The sequence below is a fragment of the Phoxinus phoxinus genome (assembly GCF_949152265.1).
Source record: "Phoxinus phoxinus genome assembly, chromosome: 14".
Classification (NCBI taxonomy): Eukaryota; Metazoa; Chordata; class Actinopteri; order Cypriniformes; family Leuciscidae; genus Phoxinus; species Phoxinus phoxinus.
In genome coordinates, this window is record NC_136889.1 from 33,707,278 (window position 1) to 33,730,877 (window position 23,600).

The 23,600-nt window shown below is 41.5% G+C and overlaps 4 protein-coding genes across 10 annotated transcripts; all 4 read right to left on the minus strand.

Annotated features, from left to right (window-relative positions):
* Positions 1-1,898: 1,898 nt before the first annotated feature.
* LOC307010237 (zona pellucida sperm-binding protein 3-like) lies at positions 1,899-6,782 on the minus strand. Of its 2 annotated transcripts, none has more exons than XM_079634745.1 (8): positions 6,121-6,782; positions 5,509-5,627; positions 5,328-5,431; positions 5,068-5,245; positions 4,810-4,927; positions 2,550-2,635; positions 2,379-2,470; positions 1,899-2,302 (listed from the first exon to the last, which is right to left on the minus strand). In XM_079634745.1, exons 1-8 carry the CDS (start codon positions 6,664-6,666, stop codon positions 2,232-2,234), a joined length of 1,314 nt encoding a protein of 437 aa, XP_079490871.1. In that variant the 5' UTR covers positions 6,667-6,782; the 3' UTR covers positions 1,899-2,231. The 2 variants fall into 2 exon arrangements, with proteins under 2 accessions (XP_079490871.1, XP_079490872.1); XM_079634746.1 differs by having other exon boundaries at positions 2,185-2,302; positions 2,550-2,632.
* Positions 6,783-9,161: 2,379 nt separating this feature from the next.
* Positions 9,162-12,125, minus strand: LOC307010239 (zona pellucida sperm-binding protein 3-like). Of its 2 annotated transcripts, none has more exons than XM_079634748.1 (8): positions 11,464-12,125; positions 10,852-10,970; positions 10,671-10,774; positions 10,411-10,588; positions 10,153-10,270; positions 9,986-10,071; positions 9,815-9,906; positions 9,162-9,738 (listed from the first exon to the last, which is right to left on the minus strand). In XM_079634748.1, the coding sequence occupies exons 1-8, from the start codon at positions 12,007-12,009 to the stop codon at positions 9,668-9,670; spliced, it is 1,314 nt and encodes a 437-aa protein (XP_079490874.1). In that variant the 5' UTR covers positions 12,010-12,125; the 3' UTR covers positions 9,162-9,667. The 2 variants fall into 2 exon arrangements, with proteins under 2 accessions (XP_079490874.1, XP_079490875.1); XM_079634749.1 differs by having other exon boundaries at positions 9,621-9,738; positions 9,986-10,068.
* A 2,495-nt stretch (positions 12,126-14,620) lies between these two features.
* On the minus strand, positions 14,621-17,670 carry LOC307010240 (zona pellucida sperm-binding protein 3-like). 3 transcript variants are annotated; one of them, XM_079634751.1, is made up of 8 exons: positions 17,009-17,670; positions 16,396-16,514; positions 16,215-16,318; positions 15,955-16,132; positions 15,697-15,814; positions 15,530-15,615; positions 15,359-15,450; positions 14,621-15,282 (listed from the first exon to the last, which is right to left on the minus strand). In XM_079634751.1, exons 1-8 carry the CDS (start codon positions 17,552-17,554, stop codon positions 15,212-15,214), a joined length of 1,314 nt encoding a protein of 437 aa, XP_079490877.1. In that variant the 5' UTR covers positions 17,555-17,670; the 3' UTR covers positions 14,621-15,211. The 3 variants fall into 3 exon arrangements, with proteins under 3 accessions (XP_079490877.1, XP_079490878.1, XP_079490876.1); XM_079634752.1 differs by having other exon boundaries at positions 14,919-15,282; positions 15,530-15,612; XM_079634750.1 differs by having other exon boundaries at positions 15,078-15,274.
* A 2,495-nt stretch (positions 17,671-20,165) lies between these two features.
* Positions 20,166-23,214, minus strand: LOC307009969 (zona pellucida sperm-binding protein 3-like). 3 transcript variants are annotated; one of them, XM_079634241.1, is made up of 8 exons: positions 22,553-23,214; positions 21,941-22,059; positions 21,760-21,863; positions 21,500-21,677; positions 21,242-21,359; positions 21,075-21,160; positions 20,904-20,995; positions 20,166-20,827 (listed from the first exon to the last, which is right to left on the minus strand). In XM_079634241.1, the coding sequence occupies exons 1-8, from the start codon at positions 23,096-23,098 to the stop codon at positions 20,757-20,759; spliced, it is 1,314 nt and encodes a 437-aa protein (XP_079490367.1). In that variant the 5' UTR covers positions 23,099-23,214; the 3' UTR covers positions 20,166-20,756. The 3 variants fall into 3 exon arrangements, with proteins under 3 accessions (XP_079490367.1, XP_079490368.1, XP_079490366.1); XM_079634242.1 differs by having other exon boundaries at positions 20,398-20,827; positions 21,075-21,157; XM_079634240.1 differs by having other exon boundaries at positions 20,623-20,819.
* Positions 23,215-23,600: the final 386 nt, after the last annotated feature.

The following is a 23,600-nucleotide window of genomic DNA, read 5'->3' on the forward strand; positions in this document are numbered from 1 at the left end:
TCTCGCCTTTAGGTTTCAGTTTCATTTAGTTGATGTTCAGGACTGGTACGCCTTGCCGGTGAGTGACTATAAACTAGCATTGCTAGTATTCCAGATAAAGAATTAATGTCACATGATTGGGTTATTTTATTAGTTAATTCTGGTGTTTGTGTTTTCATTGCAGGTTTACAACCTAACCCAACTATCTAACTAAAGTCACTAATATCCAACTGACAGGCTAACGTAGCGATAGCATGCAGGCTACCTAGTTTGTGGATGAGTATTATGTATGTGTGTGCGCAATAAAAGCTCAAAGTGACTTGAGTTGTATCCGCCGTACATGTCCTGAAACCCTTCCAGTGGGGAGTTTATTGAGCTATAGCAGGTAGCTTAGTAAAAAATTGGACAATACTGCTGGATCTTATATGTTGTGTGCCTATTTTTTTGCTGGAGGTCCTGGACATCTTGTTCAGATACATGGCATTATGGATTCTAGCAAATACCAACAGATAAAAAATCAAAACCTGACGGCCTCTGCTAGAAATCATATAATGGGCATGGTTGGATCTTCCATCAGGTCAAAACTGATTCCAAACCGGTCAAAAACAAAACATCAACACAAAAATGGGTAACTGAGCACAAAATGAAGCTTCTGCCATGACCATTCCAGTCCTCTAAACTGAACCCTAAAGAAAATGAGTGGGGTGAACTGAAGAGAACAAGCGCCAACATGAACCTGTGAATCTGAAGGATCTGGAGAGATTCTATATGGAGGGATGGTCTCTGATCTCTTATCAGTTGTTCTCCAAACTCATCAGGCATTATAGAAGAAAACGCAGAGCTGTTATCTTGGCAAAAGGAGATTGCAAAAAGTATTTAATAACAAGGAGCCAATAATTATGGCCAGCGGGTTTTGGAGAAAAGCATTTATTTCGTAATGTGATTTACCTCCCACTTTCAGTTATTTTACTTCAATGAAAGGTTAGATTTTAGAATTTTTTTGGGAATAAAAGATCAAAAGGGTAACCAACGCAGTATTTAATCACAAGACTTTTGAAAATTGTATAACGTAGTCTAGAGTTTTTGTTTCAAAACGATGTGAAAATCATTCTGCCCACTCATTCACATTAAAGAATATATTGATTCAAAATTTGTAAGATATGTTTTGTTTAAGAAAGCTCTCTGCGAGGAGGCGTGATTCATCATAAATATTGATGGGTTTCACACCTGGGAAGAAAAAGACCCTTCCCATAATAGCCTTATCAGGTGGGACTTTGAGGGAACTATAAACAAAGAATGAGGAGAGATTTAAAAAGAATGGCTTTTTGATTTTTTACAACATAGTCCTTAGATACAAACGACAAAAAGGCACATTGAGCACACTATCTAAACAGAGATGTGATGGTCACACACACCATTGTGCCCATTTCCCAGGTGTTTTCTTCAGTTTAACATGTTCATGTACAGAGACTTGTGTAAATGTTTAAGACGGCATGGTCCATCGGATGTCATCTGGTCCCTGTATCATTTATTATTAAATTGAGTTATGAATTTGCACATGGTTTGTCTTGAATCATATTAATAATCCCACAGCCAAACATTGAAAGCTTGATTGTCACCATAAGGGGACTTGAAGTGCAGCGGAAATGTTTTTTTTTAATGCAGGAATTCTGATGTTTGGATGTTAAAGTGGGGAAGTAGCTTGAATGCAGGCCCTGTTCCCTGGTGTCACTGTCCCTGGCATTGCATGGCTCATAGACTTGAGCTTGCTGGGAGTGACTAAGAAATTAGAGCAACTGATCGCGTATACTAAATGAGGCAAGGTGTCAAGTTACATTCAAGTGGATGCTGCACATCGGTGGTGTTTGAGGAGATATCCCCTGATATGATTGTGAAGCGCTTGGGTGTACAGTAGTACAAATAAAAGCACTATATAAATGCCTCAGTGGTAATGATTTTCACCAGGAATTCTTCTGTTAAACAAATTGGAACAAACAAATTGCTTCAAACGCATAACCTTGAGCTTTCACCAGCAGTCTTTAAAAGGTTGATCATTTTAAACTCCCTATGGAGAAACTAAGTTAATAACTTCAGGAACCCTATGGTTGCATGCTATATGGGACTTGAAATACAGGGCGACTATCAGGTTCACCACATTAAGAATAGGGCACTTTTTTCAAAGCCAAAAGTAGTTAAACCAGACATGGAGCAAAATGACAAGTCAGGTACAACCAAGGAATGATTTATCAGTTTTATTGAGAACCTCTCTTTTGCCCTTGAACCATTACAGGACCAAGTGAGGCCTTGCCTTCCCACTGCGAGCCTAGAGAGGAGAAAAAAAAAAGCAAAGTTAGAGACTTGAATAAAAAGCAACCTTAGAAAGAGCAAACGCTACCAACCGCCATAGGGAGAAGCAGCAAAGTCCTGATCAGGACCACATTTTGAGTCACAGCAACCACAAACTTGGTCGTTTCCATCAGCAGCAAACCACCTGCAACAAAAACAGACATGGAGCCTTCAACATGAGAAAAGTCAGCTTAACCTCCGCCCCCCAAAAAAACCTCACGTACCCATTAGCAAAGGAACAGGATTTGCGCTGAGCGTCACTGGCTGCAGATGCAATAGTTGCCTTCAGAATACATGTTATGTAGATCTGCTAAGGGATGACAGACAAGTCACAAAACCAAAGCAGATGGGAGGATATGGCGGCAAATCAATGACAATAATAAACGAGCGCACAGCTGATGCTGGCGCGCGCGGTAAATGACTTTCGCGAGCGAATAACAGATCTACACGCGAGGAAACGGGAACTCGCGAGCTCATTCAAGCCCTGCGCACGCGTAGACATCTCCTCTGCACGCAATTCAAGCCCTCGCACGCGCGCAGACATCTCCTCTGCACGCAATACAAGCAATCGCGCGCGCGCACGATCATTCCCCACGCTCTCGCGCTCGATCTGCTCTCGCCTGCTGATTTTGCTCGCTCGAACACTTTTATTTTTGGCAGTCGAGGGGCGGGGCTTACTGTTTTAATAACCTCAAATGTCATTGGTTACATCCCTTTTCCCGGAAGTCACTTGTGATTGGACGCCTGTGATTGTCAATCAAGAGCGGCAAAGGCACGACCCAAAAGCTGGTTGTCAACCACCGTTAAAAACAAAGAAGAAGAAGACAATCACTTGACTTAAGACATGGCTTCATTAACAGAGCAGATGCATGCGAGTTATCACTTAATTTGTTTTTATTTTATTTATTTATTGTTGTTTATTAATGTGTAATGTGATTTAATGCATTGTTAATATAGAATAGATTCTTACCAGAAACTACACTAGTCTTAGGGGTAGTGATTGCATTCTTGTGTTGTTAAGAGATATTTACAGACTGTAATGACACATTTCCATGGTTATTCGCATTGCAAATCTACCAAAATGTTTACAATTTTCTACATTTTATATTTATAACACTATTAATTGTGTTATTTGTATTAAATATTTTTTTTTAAATTGGAGCAAAATGGGAATGCAAAGATATATGCTGTAGTTCACCACTACATAACAACTATACTCCCTCCCATTCACCACCATACGTTTACCCAACCAAAATGATATTGGTTCTGAGAACCTCAGAAATGTAAAAAGTGTCCATTAAATAGTTGTAAATCTAACAAGGGCTTTGGATGAAAGATAAATTATGTGTTTATATCAATAAGCACTGTAAAAATGAAAACATAGATTTTATTTATATCTAATTAATAAAAATGAGGCAACAGATTACAAGCAATATTATTAATTAAATTTAACAAATTAGAATTGAGTAATAATTAATTAAATTAATTCCTTAAATGTTAACCATTTAAAATGAGTAAAAATTACAAAATATATGTTATTGCCAACATTGAAGACACCTGATGTTAACAAGCAGTTTTTTGTAATTTTGTAATTTTTACTCATTTTCAACAGCATATATCTTTGCATTCCCATTTTCCTCCAATTTTTAAAAAATATTTTAATACAAATAAAACAAATAATAGTGTTATAAATATAAAATGTAGAAAATTGTAAACATTTTGGTAGATTTACAATGCGAATAACCATGGAAATGTGTCATTACAGTCTGTAAATATCTCTTAACAACACAAGAATGCAATCACTACCCCTAAGACTAGTGTAGTTTCTGGTAAGAATCTATTCTATATTAACAATGCATTAAATCACATTACACATTAATAAACAACAATAAATAAATAAAATAAAAACAAATTAAGTGATAACTCGCATGCATCTGCTCTGTTAATGAAGCCATGTCTTAAGTCAAGTGATTGTCTTCTTCTTCTTTGTTTTTAACGGTGGTTGACAACCAGCTTTTGGGTCGTGCCTTTGCCGCTCTTGATTGACAATCACAGGTGTCCAATCACAAGTGACTTCCGGGAAAAGGGATGTAACCAATGACATTTGAGGTTATTAAAACAGTAAGCCCCGCCCCTCGACTGCCAAAAATAAAAGTGTTCGAGCGAGCAAAATCAGCAGGCGAGAGCAGATCGAGCGCGAGAGCGTGGGGAATGATCGTGCGCGCGCGCGATTGCTTGTATTGCGTGCAGAGGAGATGTCTGCGCGCGTGCGAGGGCTTGAATTGCGTGCAGAGGAGATGTCTACGCGCGCGCAGGGCTTGAATGAGCTCGCGAGTTCCCGTTTCCTCGCGTGTAGATCTGTTATTCGCTCGCGAAAGTCATTTACCGCGCGCCAGCATCAGCTGTGCGCTCGTTTATTATTGTCATTGATTTGCCGCCATAGGAGGAGAAGTCAGGTTAACTCATGATATTCGTAGTACATACAGATGGACTGTTGCCCTCCTGGAACATAAACGCCTCTAGCTGGAACTGGATCTTGTCAACCTGGGACCGAGGCATGAAGCGGGAGCTGGAAGCTGTAGTTTTGGCATCCACAAAGCACCTGACGACAAATCACAAAGAGCAACTCATGAATGTCAACTGTAGAGCATCAAGCAAATAGACCTTAGCCATGTCTCTGTGACAAAGTGGTTACAAAAGGCAACTTCAACAGTCCTACCGCATCAAGGGCCATGACCTTACCCGTGATTCTCAATGAAGGAATATCTCGGAAGAGAGTTCACATCAGGTACTTGAGTGGCCACACAGCTGTCCACAAACACACGCAGAGGAACATGATTGTACTGCTTCACAGATGCCTCGACGTTAATAACGCCACCCAGAAAATAGGTGTATGAAGGCCTCTGATAGAACCAATCATCTACACACAAAACACATTTTAGGCACAGCCACAATAGCAAGGATAAAGGTTTATTTTATTGAAATAAAAAACATGTACCAACCCATCATGATCTTCAGGGAGAACAGCAAGACTTCTTCACCAGCCTCTGTTGAGGCATACGGGACCCATGTTGGCCTCAAGGCATCACTGCTTACATTTTGGAGCCTGTGGTTCATGAAAGTACCCATTAAATAGTCTCCCAGTTGTACGAGAAAGTGCACAAAGTCACAGAGATCCCCTACCTTTGATAATGGCATTGAACACCAACAATTGCACCATCGGCCCGGGTAATCGGAGTATCTGCGAGCGCCTCAGGGGTGTAGGTAAGAGAGAAGGTGTAGATAAGCTCATCCTCATTCATCTGTAAAAAGATTGTGGTTACCAAGAGGGTCATCCCAAAGACTTTACATACACCAAGACCATGCACTCATTTTGATATGAATGGGAGAAGGTGCACAGTGCAATATGTTGGAATTCCTAAAGAGCAAATCCCCAATTAGTAAATTCTTTACATCACTACAGCTGCCCTCAGAAGCTCCGGTGTTGCCAGAGATAGTCACTAAGGATTAAACATTTTGCTGTTCCAGGGTTAAAACTATCTTTAACGCTGTTTAGGCCCACGATTTGTTCTTGTTTCTTAAGCGCCTTTCAGACCATTTAAGGGATGGTTTACATCAGATGTTGGTTTGAAGGGTTATTTAAATGCAAGTAGATTGAAAACTCAGGATTTACCCAGTCAAATAGATAAAAAATGGTCTTAGCTGCCCTGGCATTGTAAAACCAAGTGAACTGACTTCCCGTGTTGTGGCAGAGGATCTTTTTTAAATAACGCATTAAGATGTATCTGTTCTTACCATCAGCACGCTGTTGCAGTCCTGTAATTCATATTCAAAGATGAGCACTCTTGACCCAGGATCCTGACCAACAACAGGACATCCACCTAAAGACAGACCAGTTGGCTGGATCAACTGACCATTGCTGAAAAAGTCCTGCTGGACCTCTACGAGAACCCGGTTCTCGCCACATTGAACCGCTACGCTGCTGGGAGTCACGGGTTGCCTCAACTGGAAGTCCACCGCCATCTCGCTCTGCACCTCGGGAACGATGGGATACCTCCAATCCAAAGGCTTCACTGGACCCTGCAACAGCTGCTTCTCTTGAAGGCCAAAAGGATCCTGCGCAAGGCTTTTGGAGTCAGGACCCAAAGGATTCTGAAACTGAGAAGCCACTTGCAAAGGGTTCCAGAGCCCTAGAGGAGAAAGGGCCGGACTTCTGGAAGCTGGATCGGATTTTGGCCCCATGCTTCTTGGACTATGACTGTACCTCAAACTTCCCAAGACATCAGGCAGATCAAATGCAACGATCACAACCACCACTAAGACAACTTTCAGGAACCCCATTCTAACTAACTTTGACACAAACACCAGCACTTGGCTTTGTCATTTTGTACAGCTTTGAGTTAAGGTGGCTCCACCCCTATTACCTTAATTGATTATCCTTGATTCTCCTCTGGACCTGTTGAGTGAATGCATTTTAGGGACGCACCACTCTGCCCCTTTTTTATGCGCCTGTCCAAATACCCACATTTGCCGTCGTTGTACTTGAACACTTGTCTACTTACATGACCTACCGTATTTCCGGTCTTTGGTCCATGTGTTCAAGTGGGCTTGAAGACCACAAGTGTGTGTACAACTTTTGATTATCCAATGGGACACACTTTTAGTTTAGCAAAAATGCAAGTTTACAGAGCTTTATTTACACATTTTGATTTCAAGCACTTTGCATTTTAAAATAAACTTTTAAATGTCTGTTCAGTAGTCCCTATGTAACAAAAGACACAAATTAAAAATTGTGATGTTTGTATTAACGCTCTGGGGTCTGAGGTGTTGTCGGGGTGTTTCTAGTTCCCACTAGATGTGTTTGGTGAAAAACAGGGATAAAAAGTACCCCATGAATACGGGTAAATATACTTGTAGAGCTTTCCAGCAGGTATAACTAGTGTTTTACACACACACATATATATATGTATATAGATATATATATTACAAGTGATGGATGTTTATGTTACATTCTTACTAGGTTAAAGGTTTGTTTATTATTATTACTGGTCACCAGGTTATTTTTCTAGGCTATTTGTCTGTGTATGCTTAATTAGTTACAGTGCGCAGGCGTCTCGCCTTTAGGTTTCAGTTTCATTTAGTTGATGTTCAGGACTGGTACGCCTTGCCGGTGAGTGACTATAAACTAGCATTGCTAGTATTCCAGATAAAGAATTAATGTCACATGATTGGGTCATTTTATTAGTTAATTCTGGTGTTTGTGTTTTCATTGCAGGTTTACAACCTAACCCAACTATCTAACTAACGTCACTAATATCCAACTGACAGGCTAACGTAGCGATAGCATGCAGGCTACCTAGTTTGTGGATGAGTATTATGTATGTGTGTGCGCAATAAAAGCTCAAAGTGACTTGAGTTGTATCCGCCGTACATGTCCTGAAACCCTTCCAGTGGGGAGTTTATTGAGCTATAGCAGGTAGCTTAGTAAAAAATTGGACAATACTGCTGGATCTTATATGTTGTGTGCCTATTTTTTTGCTGGAGGTCCTGGACATCTTGTTCAGATACATGGCATTATGGATTCTAGCAAATACCAACAGATAAAAAATCTAAACCTGACGGCCTCTGCTAGAAATCATATAATGGGCATGGTTGGATCTTCCATCAGGTCAAAACTGATTCCAAACCGGTCAAAAACAAAACATCAACACAAAAATGGGTAACTGAGCACAAAATGAAGCTTCTGCCATGACCATTCCAGTCCTCTAAACTGAACCCTAAAGAAAATGAGTGGGGTGAACTGAAGAGAACAAGCGCCAACATGAACCTGTGAATCTGAAGGATCTGGAGAGATTCTATATGGAGGGATGGTCTCTGATCTCTTATCAGTTGTTCTCCAAACTCATCAGGCATTATAGAAGAAAACGCAGAGCTGTTATCTTGGCAAAAGGAGATTGCAAAAAGTATTTATAACAAGGAGCCAATAATTATGGCCAGCGGGGTTTTGGAGAAAAGCATTTATTTCGTAATGTGATTTACCTCCCACTTTCAGTTATTTTACTTCAATGAAAGGTTAGATTTAGAATTTTTTGGGGAATAAAAGATCAAAAGGGTAACCAACGCAGTATTTAATCACAAGACTTTTGAAAATTGTATAACGTAGTCTAGAGTTTTTGTTTCAAAACGATGTGAAAATCATTCTGCCCACTCATTCACATTAAAGAATATATTGATTCAAAATTTGTAAGATATGTTTTGTTTAAGAAAGCTCTCTGCGAGGAGGCGTGATTCATCATAAATATTGATGGGTTTCACACCTGGGAAGAAAAAGACCCTTCCCATAATAGCCTTATCAGGTGGGACTTTGAGGGAACTATAAACAAAGAATGAGGAGAGATTTAAAAAGAATGGCTTTTTGATTTTTTACAACATAGTCCTTAGATACAAACGACAAAAAGGCACATTGAGCACACTATCTAAACAGAGATGTGATGGTCACACACACCATTGTGCCCATTTCCCAGGTGTTTTCTTCAGTTTAACATGTTCATGTACAGAGACTTGTGTAAATGTTTAAGACGGCATGGTCCATCGGATGTCATCTGGTCCCTGTATCATTTATTATTAAATTGAGTTATGAATTTGCACATGGTTTGTCTTGAATCATATTAATAATCCCACAGCCAAACATTGAAAGCTTGATTGTCACCATAAGGGGACTTGAAGTGCAGCGGAAATGTTTTTTTTTAATGCAGGAATTCTGATGTTTGGATGTTAAAGTGGGGAAGTAGCTTGAATGCAGGCCCTGTTCCCTGGTGTCACTGTCCCTGGCATTGCATGGCTCATAGACTTGAGCTTGCTGGGAGTGACTAAGAAATTAGAGCAACTGATCGCGTATACTAAATGAGGCAAGGTGTCAAGTTACATTCAAGTGGATGCTGCACATCGGTGGTGTTTGAGGAGATATCCCCTGATATGATTGTGAAGCGCTTGGGTGTACAGTAGTACAAATAAAAGCACTATATAAATGCCTCAGTGGTAATGATTTTCACCAGGAATTCTTCTGTTAAACAAATTGGAACAAACAAATTGCTTCAAACGCATAACCTTGAGCTTTCACCAGCAGTCTTTAAAAGGTTGATCATTTTAAACTCCCTATGGAGAAACTAAGTTGATAACTTCAGGAACCCTATGGTTGCATGCTATATGGGACTTGAAATACAGGGCGACTATCAGGTTCACCACATTAAGAATAGGGCACTTTTTTCAAAGCCAAAAGTAGTTAAACCAGACATGGAGCAAAATGACAAGTCAGGTACAACCAAGGAATGATTTATCAGTTTTATTGAGAACCTCTCTTTTGCCCTTGAACCATTACAGGACCAAGTGAGGCCTTGCCTTCCCACTGCGAGCCTAGAGAGGAGAAAAAAAAAAGCAAAGTTAGAGACTTGAATAAAAAGCAACCTTAGAAAGAGCAAACGCTACCAACCGCCATAGGGAGAAGCAGCAAAGTCCTGATCAGGACCACATTTTGAGTCACAGCAACCACAAACTTGGTCGTTTCCATCAGCAGCAAACCACCTGCAACAAAAACAGACATGGAGCCTTCAACATGAGAAAAGTCAGCTTAACCTCCACCCCCCAAAAAAACCTCACGTACCCATTAGCAAAGGAACAGGATTTGCGCTGAGCGTCACTGGCTGCAGATGCAATAGTTGCCTTCAGAATACATGTTATGTAGATCTGCTAAGGGATGACAGACAAGTCACAAAACCAAAGCAGATGGGAGGAGAAGTCAGGTTAACTCATGATATTCGTAGTACATACAGATGGACTGTTGCCCTCCTGGAACATAAACGCCTCTAGCTGGAACTGGATCTTGTCAACCTGGGACCGAGGCATGAAGCGGGAGCTGGAAGCTGTAGTTTTGGCATCCACAAAGCACCTGACGACAAATCACAAAGAGCAACTCATGAATGTCAACTGTAGAGCATCAAGCAAATAGACCTTAGCCATGTCTCTGTGACAAAGTGGTTACAAAAGGCAACTTCAACAGTCCTACCGCATCAAGGGCCATGACCTTACCCGTGATTCTCAATGAAGGAATATCTCGGAAGAGAGTTCACATCAGGTACTTGAGTGGCCACACAGCTGTCCACAAACACACGCAGAGGAACATGATTGTACTGCTTCACAGATGCCTCGACGTTAATAACGCCACCCAGAAAATAGGTGTATGAAGGCCTCTGATAGAACCAATCATCTACACACAAAACACATTTTAGGCACAGCCACAATAGCAAGGATAAAGGTTTATTTTATTGAAATAAAAAACATGTACCAACCCATCATGATCTTCAGGGAGAACAGCAAGACTTCTTCACCAGCCTCTGTTGAGGCATACGGGACCCATGTTGGCCTCAAGGCATCACTGCTTACATTTTGGAGCCTGTGGTTCATGAAAGTACCCATTAAATAGTCTCCCAGTTGTACGAGAAAGTGCACAAAGTCACAGAGATCCCCTACCTTTGATAATGGCATTGAACACCAACAATTGCACCATCGGCCCGGGTAATCGGAGTATCTGCGAGCGCCTCAGGGGTGTAGGTAAGAGAGAAGGTGTAGATAAGCTCATCCTCATTCATCTGTAAAAAGATTGTGGTTACCAAGAGGGTCATCCCAAAGACTTTACATACACCAAGACCATGCACTCATTTTGATATGAATGGGAGAAGGTGCACAGTGCAATATGTTGGAATTCCTAAAGAGCAAATCCCCAATTAGTAAATTCTTTACAACACCACAGCTGCCCTCAGAAGCTCCGGTGTTGCCAGAGATAGTCACTAAGGATTAAACATTTTGCTGTTCCAGGGTTAAAACTATCTTTAACGCTGTTTAGGCCCACGATTTGTTCTTGTTTCTTAAGCGCCTTTCAGACCATTTAAGGGATGGTTTACATCAGATGTTGGTTTGAAGGGTTATTTAAATGCAAGTAGATTGAAAACTAAGGATTTACCCAGTCAAATAGATAAAAAATGGTCTTAGCTGCCCTGGCATTGTAAAACCAAGTGAACTGACTTCCCGTGTTGTGGCAGAGGATCTTTTTTAAATAACGCATTAAGATGTATCTGTTCTTACCATCAGCACGCTGTTGCAGTCCTGTAATTCATATTCAAAGATGAGCACTCTTGACCCAGGATCCTGACCAACAACAGGACATCCACCTAAAGACAGACCAGTTGGCTGGATCAACTGACCATTGCTGAAAAAGTCCTGCTGGACCTCTACGAGAACCCGGTTCTCGCCACATTGAACCGCTACGCTGCTGGGAGTCACGGGTTGCCTCAACTGGAAGTCCACCGCCATCTCGCTCTGCACCTCGGGAACGATGGGATACCTCCAATCCAAAGGCTTCACTGGACCCTGCAACAGCTGCTTCTCTTGAAGGCCAAAAGGATCCTGCGCAAGGCTTTTGGAGTCAGGACCCAAAGGATTCTGAAACTGAGAAGCCACTTGCAAAGGGTTCCAGAGCCCTAGAGGAGAAAGGGCCGGACTTCTGGAAGCTGGATCGGATTTTGGCCCCATGCTTCTTGGACTATGACTGTACCTCAAACTTCCCAAGACATCAGGCAGATCAAATGCAACGATCACAACCACCACTAAGACAACTTTCAGGAACCCCATTCTAACTAACTTTGACACAAACACCAGCACTTGGCTTTGTCATTTTGTACAGCTTTGAGTTAAGGTGGCTCCACCCCTATTACCTTAATTGATTATCCTTGATTCTCCTCTGGACCTGTTGAGTGAATGCATTTTAGGGACGCACCACTCTGCCCCTTTTTTATGCGCCTGTCCAAATACCCACATTTGCCGTCGTTGTACTTGAACACTTGTCTACTTACATGACCTACCGTATTTCCGGTCTTTGGTCCATGTGTTCAAGTGGGCTTGAAGACCACAAGTGTGTGTACAACTTTTGATTATCCAATGGGACACACTTTTAGTTTAGCAAAAATGCAAGTTTACAGAGCTTTATTTACACATTTTGATTTCAAGCACTTTGCATTTTAAAATAAACTTTTAAATGTCTGTTCAGTAGTCCCTATGTAACAAAAGACACAAATTAAAAATTGTGATGTTTGTATTAACGCTCTGGGGTCTGAGGTGTTGTCGGGGTGTTTCTAGTTCCCACTAGATGTGTTTGGTGAAAAACAGGGATAAAAAGTACCCCATGAATACGGGTAAATATACTTGTAGAGCTTTCCAGCAGGTATAACTAGTGTTTTACACACACACATATATATATGTATATAGATCAGGGGTAGGGAACGTCGGTCCTGGAGAGCCATAGCCCTGCAGAGTTTAGCTCCAACCCTGATAAAAACTCACCTGATTGTAGCCTTAATGATCCTAAAGACATTGATTAGCTGGTTCAGGTGTGTTTGATTAGGGTTGGAACTAAACTCTGCAGGGCTATGGCTCTCCAGGACCGACGTCCCCTACCCCTGATATAGATATATATATTACAAGTGATGGATGTTTATGTTACATTCTTACTAGGTTAAAGGTTTGTTTATTATTATTACTGGTCACCAGGTTATTTTTCTAGGCTATTTGTCTGTGTATGCTTAATTAGTTACAGTGCGCAGGCGTCTCGCCTTTAGGTTTCAGTTTCATTTAGTTGATGTTCAGGACTGGTACGCCTTGCCGGTGAGTGACTATAAACTAGCATTGCTAGTATTCCAGATAAAGAATTAATGTCACATGATTGGGTCATTTTATTAGTTAATTCTGGTGTTTGTGTTTTCATTGCAGGTTTACAACCTAACCCAACTATCTAACTAACGTCACTAATATCCAACTGACAGGCTAACGTAGCGATAGCATGCAGACTACCTAGTTTGTGGATGAGTATTATGTATGTGTGTGCGCAATAAAAGCTCAAAGTGACTTGAGTTGTATCCGCCGTACATGTCCTGAAACCCTTCCAGTGGGGAGTTTATTGAGCTATAGCAGGTAGCTTAGTAAAAAATTGGACAATACTGCTGGATCTTATATGTTGTGTGCCTATTTTTTTGCTGGAGGTCCTGGACATCTTGTTCAGATACATGGCATTATGGATTCTAGCAAATACCAACAGATAAAAAATCTAAACCTGACGGCCTCTGCTAGAAATCATATAATGGGCATGGTTGGATCTTCCATCAGGTCAAAACTGATTCCAAACCGGTCAAAAACAAAACATCAACACAAAAATGGGTAACTGAGCACAAAATGAAGCTTCTGCCATGACCATTCCAGTCCTCTAAACTGAACCCTAAAGAAAATGAGTGGGGTGAACTGAAGAGAACAAGCGCCAACATGAACCTGTGAATCTGAAGGATCTGGAGAGATTCTATATGGAGGGATGGTCTCTGATCTCTTATCAGTTGTTCTCCAAACTCATCAGGCATTATAGAAGAAAACGCAGAGCTGTTATCTTGGCAAAAGGAGATTGCAAAAAGTATTTAATAACAAGGAGCCAATAATTATGGCCAGCGGGTTTTGGAGAAAAGCATTTATTTCGTAATGTGATTTACCTCCCACTTTCAGTTATTTTACTTCAATGAAAGGTTAGATTTTAGAATTTTTTTGGGAATAAAAGATCAAAAGGGTAACCAACGCAGTATTTAATCACAAGACTTTTGAAAATTGTATAACGTAGTCTAGAGTTTTTGTTTCAAAACGATGTGAAAATCATTCTGCCCACTCATTCACATTAAAGAATATATTGATTCAAAATTTGTAAGATATGTTTTGTTTAAGAAAGCTCTCTGCGAGGAGGCGTGATTCATCATAAATATTGATGGGTTTCACACCTGGGAAGAAAAAGACCCTTCCCATAATAGCCTTATCAGGTGGGACTTTGAAGGAACTATAAACAAAGAATGAGGAGAGATTTAAAAAGAATGGCTTTTTGATTTTTTACAACATAGTCCTTAGATACAAACGACAAAAAGGCACATTGAGCACACTATCTAAACAGAGATGTGATGGTCACACACACCATTGTGCCCATTTCCCAGGTGTTTTCTTCAGTTTAACATGTTCATGTACAGAGACTTGTGTAAATGTTTAAGACGGCATGGTCCATCGGATGTCATCTGGTCCCTGTATCATTTATTATTAAATTGAGTTATGAATTTGCACATGGTTTGTCTTGAATCATATTAATAATCCCACAGCCAAACATTGAAAGCTTGATTGTCACCATAAGGGGACTTGAAGTGCAGCGGAAATGTTTTTTTTTAATGCAGGAATTCTGATGTTTGGATGTTAAAGTGGGGAAGTAGCTTGAATGCAGGCCCTGTTCCCTGGTGTCACTGTCCCTGGCATTGCATGGCTCATAGACTTGAGCTTGCTGGGAGTGACTAAGAAATTAGAGCAACTGATCGCGTATACTAAATGAGGCAAGGTGTCAAGTTACATTCAAGTGGATGCTGCACATCGGTGGTGTTTGAGGAGATATCCCCTGATATGATTGTGAAGCGCTTGGGTGTACAGTAGTACAAATAAAAGCACTATATAAATGCCTCAGTGGTAATGATTTTCACCAGGAATTCTTCTGTTAAACAAATTGGAACAAACAAATTGCTTCAAACGCATAACCTTGAGCTTTCACCAGCAGTCTTTAAAAGGTTGATCATTTTAAACTCCCTATGGAGAAACTAAGTTGATAACTTCAGGAACCCTATGGTTGCATGCTATATGGGACTTGAAATACAGGGCGACTATCAGGTTCACCACATTAAGAATAGGGCACTTTTTTCAAAGCCAAAAGTAGTTAAACCAGACATGGAGCAAAATGACAAGTCAGGTACAACCAAGGAATGATTTATCAGTTTTATTGAGAACCTCTCTTTTGCCCTTGAACCATTACAGGACCAAGTGAGGCCTTGCCTTCCCACTGCGAGCCTAGAGAGGAGAAAAAAAAAAGCAAAGTTAGAGACTTGAATAAAAAGCAACCTTAGAAAGAGCAAACGCTACCAACCGCCATAGGGAGAAGCAGCAAAGTCCTGATCAGGACCACATGTTGAGTCACAGCAACCACAAACTTGGTCGTTTCCATCAGCAGCAAACCACCTGCAACAAAAACAGACATGGAGCCTTCAACATGAGAAAAGTCAGCTTAACCTCCGCCCCCCAAAAAAACCTCACGTACCCATTAGCAAAGGAACAGGATTTGCGCTGAGCGTCACTGGCTGCAGATGCAATAGTTGCCTTCAGAATACATGTTATGTAGATCTGCTAAGGGATGACAGACAAGTCACAAAACCAAAGCAGATGGGAGGAGAAGTCAGGTTAACTCATGATATTCGTAGTACATACAGATGGACTGTTGCCCTCCTGGAACATAAACGCCTCTAGCTGGAACTGGATCTTGTCAACCTGGGACCGAGGCATGAAGCGGGAGCTGGAAGCTGTAGTTTTGGCATCCACAAAGCACCTGACGACAAATCACAAAGAGCAACTCATGAATGTCAACTGTAGAGCATCAAGCAAATAGACCTTAGCCATGTCTCTGTGACAAAGTGGTTACAAAAGGCAACTTCAACAGTCCTACCGCATCAAGGGCCATGACCTTACCCGTGATTCTCAATGAAGGAATATCTCGGAAGAGAGTTCACATCAGGTACTTGAGTGGCCACACAGCTGTCCACAAACACACGCAGAGGAACATGATTGTACTGCTTCACAGATGCCTCGACGTTAATAACGCCACCCAGAAAATAGGTGTATGAAGGCCTCTGATAGAACCAATCATCTACACACAAAACACATTTTAGGCACAGCCACAATAGCAAGGATAAAGGTTTATTTTATTGAAATAAAAAACATGTACCAACCCATCATGATCTTCAGGGAGAACAGCAAGACTTCTTCACCAGCCTCTGTTGAGGCATACGGGACCCATGTTGGCCTCAAGGCATCACTGCTTACATTTTGGAGCCTGTGGTTCATGAAAGTACCCATTAAATAGTCTCCCAGTTGTACGAGAAAGTGCACAAAGTCACAGAGATCCCCTACCTTTGATAATGGCATTGAACACCAACAATTGCACCATCGGCCCGGGTAATCGGAGTATCTGCGAGCGCCTCAGGGGTGTAGGTAAGAGAGAAGGTGTAGATAAGCTCATCCTCATTCATCTGTAAAAAGATTGTGGTTACCAAGAGGGTCATCCCAAAGACTTTACATACACCAAGACCATGCACTCATTTTGATATGAATGGGAGAAGGTGCACAGTGCAATATGTTGGAATTCCTAAAGAGCAAATCCCCAATTAGTAAATTCTTTACAACACCACAGCTGCCCTCAGAAGCTCCGGTGTTGCCAGAGATAGTCACTAAGGATTAAACATTTTGCTGTTCCAGGGTTAAAACTATCTTTAACGCTGTTTAGGCCCACGATTTGTTCTTGTTTCTTAAGCGCCTTTCAGACCATTTAAGGGATGGTTTACATCAGATGTTGGTTTGAAGGGTTATTTAAATGCAAGTAGATTGAAAACTCAGGATTTACCCAGTCAAATAGATAAAAAAATGGTCTTAGCTGCCCTGGCATTGTAAAACCAAGTGAACTGACTTCCCGTGTTGTGGCAGAGGATCTTTTTTAAATAACGCATTAAGATGTATCTGTTCTTACCATCAGCACGCTGTTGCAGTCCTGTAATTCATATTCAAAGATGAGCACTCTTGACCCAGGATCCTGACCAACAACAGGACATCCACCTAAAGACAGACCAGTTGGCTGGATCAACTGACCATTGCTGAAAAAGTCCTGCTGGACCTCTACGAGAACCCGGTTCTCGCCACATTGAACCGCTACGCTGCTGGGAGTCACGGGTTGCCTCAACTGGAAGTCCACCGCCATCTCGCTCTGCACCTCGGGAACGATGGGATACCTCCAATCCAAAGGCTTCACTGGACCCTGCAACAGCTGCTTCTCTTGAAGGCCAAAAGGATCCTGCGCAAGGCTTTTGGAGTCAGGACCCAAAGGATTCTGAAACTGAGAAGCCACTTGCAAAGGGTTCCAGAGCCCTAGAGGAGAAAGGGCCGGACTTCTGGAAGCTGGATCGGATTTTGGCCCCATGCTTCTTGGACTATGACTGTACCTCAAACTTCCCAAGACATCAGGCAGATCAAATGCAACGATCACAACCACCACTAAGACAACTTTCAGGAACCCCATTCTAACTAACTTTGACACAAACACCAGCACTTGGCTTTGTCATTTTGTACAGCTTTGAGTTAAGGTGGCTCCACCCCTATTACCTTAATTGATTATCCTTGATTCTCCTCTGGACCTGTTGAGTGAATGCATTTTAGGGACGCACCACTCTGCCCCTTTTTTATGCGCCTGTCCAAATACCCACATTTGCCGTCGTTGTACTTGAACACTTGTCTACTTACATGACCTACCGTATTTCCGGTCTTTGGTCCATGTGTTCAAGTGGGCTTGAAGACCACAAGTGTGTGTACAACTTTTGATTATCCAATGGGACACACTTTTAGTTTAGCAAAAATGCAAGTTTACAGAGCTTTATTTACACATTTTGATTTCAAGCACTTTGCATTTTAAAATAAACTTTTAAATGTCTGTTCAGTAGTCCCTATGTAACAAAAGACACAAATTAAAAATTGTGATGTTTGTATTAACGCTCTGGGGTCTGAGGTGTTGTCGGGGTGTTTCTAGTTCCCACTAGATGTGTTTGGTGAAAAACAGGGATAAAAAGTACCCCATGAATACGGGTAAATATACTTGTAGAGCTTTCCAGCAGGTATAACTAGTGTTTTACACACACACATATATATATGTATATAGATCAGGGGTAGGGAACGTCGGTCCTGGAGAGCCATAGCCCTGCAGAGTTTAGCTCCAACCCTGATAAAAACTCACCTGATTGTAGCCTTAATGATCCTAAAGACATTGATTAGCTGGTTCAGGTGTGTTTGATTAGGGTTGGAACTAAACTCTGCAGGGCTATGGCTCTCCAGGACCGACGTCCCCTACCCCTGATATAGATATATATATTACAAGTGATGGATGTTTATGTTACATTCTTACTAGGTTAAAGGTTTGTTTATTATTATTACTGGTCACCAGGTTATTTTTCTAGGCTATTTGTCTGTGTATGCTTAATTAGTTACAGTGCGCAGGCGTCTCGCCTTTAGGTTTCAGTTTCATTTAGTTGATGTTCAGGACTGGTACGCCTTGCCGGTGAGTGACTATAAACTAGCATTGCTAGTATTCCAGATAAAGAATTAATGTCACATGATTGGGTCATTTTATTAGTTAATTCTGGTGTTTGTGTTTTCATTGCAGGTTTACAACCTAACCCAACTATCTAACTAACGTCACTAATATCCAACTGACAGGCTAACGTAGCGATAGCATGCAGGCTACCTAGTTTGTGGATGAGTATTATGTATGTGTGTGCGCAATAAAAGCTCAAAGTGACTTGAGTTGTATCCGCCGTACATGTCCTGAAACCCTTCCAGTGGGGAGTTTATTGAGCTATAGCAGGTAGCTTAGTAAAAAATTGGACAATACTGCTGGATCTTATATGTTGTGTGCCTATTTTTTTGCTGGAGGTCCTGGACATCTTGTTCAGATACATGGCATTATGGATTCTAGCAAATACCAACAGATAAAAAATCAAAACCTGACGGCCTCTGCTAGAAATCATATAATGGGCATGGTTGGATCTTCCATCAGGTCAAAACTGATTCCAAACCGGTCAAAAACAAAACATCAACACAAAAATGGGTAACTGAGCACAAAATGAAGCTTCTGCCATGACCATTCCAGTCCTCTAAACTGAACCCTAAAGAAAATGAGTGGGGTGAACTGAAGAGAACAAGCGCCAACATGAACCTGTGAATCTGAAGGATCTGGAGAGATTCTATATGGAGGGATGGTCTCTGATCTCTTATCAGTTGTTCTCCAAACTCATCAGGCATTATAGAAGAAAACGCAGAGCTGTTATCTTGGCAAAAGGAGATTGCAAAAAGTATTTAATAACAAGGAGCCAATAATTATGGCCAGCGGGTTTTGGAGAAAAGCATTTATTTCGTAATGTGATTTACCTCCCACTTTCAGTTATTTTACTTCAATGAAAGGTTAGATTTTAGAATTTTTTTGGGAATAAAAGATCAAAAGGGTAACCAACGCAGTATTTAATCACAAGACTTTTGAAAATTGTATAACGTAGTCTAGAGTTTTTGTTTCAAAACGATGTGAAAATCATTCTGCCCACTCATTCACATTAAAGAATATATTGATTCAAAATTTGTAAGATATGTTTTGTTTAAGAAAGCTCTCTGCGAGGAGGCGTGATTCATCATAAATATTGATGGGTTTCACACCTGGGAAGAAAAAGACCCTTCCCATAATAGCCTTATCAGGTGGGACTTTGAGGGAACTATTAACAAAGAATGAGGAGAGATTTAAAAAGAATGGCTTTTTGATTTTTTACAACATAGTCCTTAGATACAAACGACAAAAAGGCACATTGAGCACACTATCTAAACAGAGATGTGATGGTCACACACACCATTGTGCCCATTTCCCAGGTGTTTTCTTCAGTTTAACATGTTCATGTACAGAGACTTGTGTAAATGTTTAAGACGGCATGGTCCATCGGATGTCATCTGGTCCCTGTATCATTTATTATTAAATTGAGTTATGAATTTGCACATGGTTTGTCTTGAATCATATTAATAATCCCACAGCCAAACATTGAAAGCTTGATTGTCACCATAAGGGGACTTGAAGTGCAGCGGAAATGTTTTTTTTTAATGCAGGAATTCTGATGTTTGGATGTTAAAGTGGGGAAGTAGCTTGAATGCAGGCCCTGTTCCCTGGTGTCACTGTCCCTGGCATTGCATGGCTCATAGACTTGAGCTTGCTGGGAGTGACTAAGAAATTAGAGCAACTGATCGCGTATACTAAATGAGGCAAGGTGTCAAGTTACATTCAAGTGGATGCTGCACATCGGTGGTGTTTGAGGAGATATCCCCTGATATGATTGTGAAGCGCTTGGGTGTACAGTAGTACAAATAAAAGCACTATATAAATGCCTCAGTGGTAATGATTTTCACCAGGAATTCTTCTGTTAAACAAATTGGAACAAACAAATTGCTTCAAACGCATAACCTTGAGCTTTCACCAGCAGTCTTTAAAAGGTTGATCATTTTAAACTCCCTATGGAGAAACTAAGTTGATAACTTCAGGAACCCTATGGTTGCATGCTATATGGGACTTGAAATACAGGGCGACTATCAGGTTCACCACATTAAGAATAGGGCACTTTTTTCAAAGCCAAAAGTAGTTAAACCAGACATGGAGCAAAATGACAAGTCAGGTACAACCAAGGAATGATTTATCAGTTTTATTGAGAACCTCTCTTTTGCCCTTGAACCATTACAGGACCAAGTGAGGCCTTGCCTTCCCACTGCGAGCCTAGAGAGGAGAAAAAAAAAAGCAAAGTTAGAGACTTGAATAAAAAGCAACCTTAGAAAGAGCAAACGCTACCAACCGCCATAGGGAGAAGCAGCAAAGTCCTGATCAGGACCACATGTTGAGTCACAGCAACCACAAACTTGGTCGTTTCCATCAGCAGCAAACCACCTGCAACAAAAACAGACATGGAGCCTTCAACATGAGAAAAGTCAGCTTAACCTCCACCCCCCAAAAAAACCTCACGTACCCATTAGCAAAGGAACAGGATTTGCGCTGAGCGTCACTGGCTGCAGATGCAATAGTTGCCTTCAGAATACATGTTATGTAGATCTGCTAAGGGATGACAGACAAGTCACAAAACCAAAGCAGATGGGAGGAGAAGTCAGGTTAACTCATGATATTCGTAGTACATACAGATGGACTGTTGCCCTCCTGTAACATAAACGCCTCTAGCTGGAACTGGATCTTGTCAACCTGGGACCGAGGCATGAAGCGGGAGCTGGAAGCTGTAGTTTTGGCATCCACAAAGCACCTGACGACAAATCACAAAGAGCAACTCATGAATGTCAACTGTAGAGCATCAAGCAAATAGACCTTAGCCATGTCTCTGTGACAAAGTGGTTACAAAAGGCAACTTCAACAGTCCTACCGCATCAAGGGCCATGACCTTACCCGTGATTCTCAATGAAGGAATATCTCGGAAGAGAGTTCACATCAGGTACTTGAGTGGCCACACAGCTGTCCACAAACACACGCAGAGGAACATGATTGTACTGCTTCACAGATGCCTCGACGTTAATAACGCCACCCAGAAAATAGGTGTATGAAGGCCTCTGATAGAACCAATCATCTACACACAAAACACATTTTAGGCACAGCCACAATAGCAAGGATAAAGGTTTATTTTATTGAAATAAAAAACATGTACCAACCCATCATGATCTTCAGGGAGAACAGCAAGACTTCTTCACCAGCCTCTGTTGAGGCATACGGGACCCATGTTGGCCTCAAGGCATCACTGCTTACATTTTGGAGCCTGTGGTTCATGAAAGTACCCATTAAATAGTCTCCCAGTTGTACGAGAAAGTGCACAAAGTCACAGAGATCCCCTACCTTTGATAATGGCATTGAACACCAACAATTGCACCATCGGCCCGGGTAATCGGAGTATCTGCGAGCGCCTCAGGGGTGTAGGTAAGAGAGAAGGTGTAGATAAGCTCATCCTCATTCATCTGTAAAAAGATTGTGGTTACCAAGAGGGTCATCCCAAAGACTTTACATACACCAAGACCATGCACTCATTTTGATATGAATGGGAGAAGGTGCACAGTGCAATATGTTGGAATTCCTAAAGAGCAAATCCCCAATTAGTCAATTCTTTACAACACCACAGCTGCCCTCAGAAGCTCCGGTGTTGCCAGAGATAGTCACTAAGGATTAAACATTTTGCTGTTCCAGGGTTAAAACTATCTTTAACGCTGTTTAGGCCCACGATTTGTTCTTGTTTCTTAAGCGCCTTTCAGACCATTTAAGGGATGGTTTACATCAGATGTTGGTTTGAAGGGTTATTTAAATGCAAGTAGATTGAAAACTCAGGATTTACCCAGTCAAATAGATAAAAAATGGTCTTAGCTGCCCTGGCATTGTAAAACCAAGTGAACTGACTTCCCGTGTTGTGGCAGAGGATCTTTTTTAAATAACGCATTAAGATGTATCTGTTCTTACCATCAGCACGCTGTTGCAGTCCTGTAATTCATATTCAAAGATGAGCACTCTTGACCCAGGATCCTGACCAACAACAGGACATCCACCTAAAGACAGACCAGTTGGCTGGATCAACTGACCATTGCTGAAAAAGTCCTGCTGGACCTCTACGAGAACCCGGTTCTCGCCACATTGAACCGCTACGCTGCTGGGAGTCACGGGTTGCCTCAACTGGAAGTCCACCGCCATCTCGCTCTGCACCTCGGGAACGATGGGATACCTCCAATCCAAAGGCTTCACTGGACCCTGCAACAGCTGCTTCTCTTGAAGGCCAAAAGGATCCTGCGCAAGGCTTTTGGAGTCAGGACCCAAAGGATTCTGAAACTGAGAAGCCACTTGCAAAGGGTTCCAGAGCCCTAGAGGAGAAAGGGCCGGACTTCTGGAAGCTGGATCGGATTTTGGCCCCATGCTTCTTGGACTATGACTGTACCTCAAACTTCCCAAGACATCAGGCAGATCAAATGCAACGATCACAACCACCACTAAGACAACTTTCAGGAACCCCATTCTAACTAATTTTGACACAAACACCAGCACTTGGCTTTGTCATTTTGTACAGCTTTGAGTTAAGGTGGCTCCACCCCTATTACCTTAATTGATTATCCTTGATTCTCCTCTGGACCTGTTGAGTGAATGCATTTTAGGGACACACCACTCTGCCCCTTTTTTATGCGCCTGTCCAAATACCCACATTTGCCGTCGTTGTACTTGAACACTTGTCTACTTACATGACCTACCGTATTTCCGGTCTTTGGTCCATGTGTTCAAGTGGGCTTGAAGACCACAAGTGTGTGTACAACTTTTGATTATCCAATGGGACACACTTTTAGTTTAGCAAAAATGCAAGTTTACAGAGCTTTATTTACACATTTTGATTTCAAGCACTTTGCATTTTAAAATAAACTTTTAAATGTCTGTTCAGTAGTCCCTATGTAACAAAAGACACAAATTAAAAATTGTGATGTTTGTATTAACGCTCTGGGGTCTGAGGTGTTGTCGGGGTGTTTCT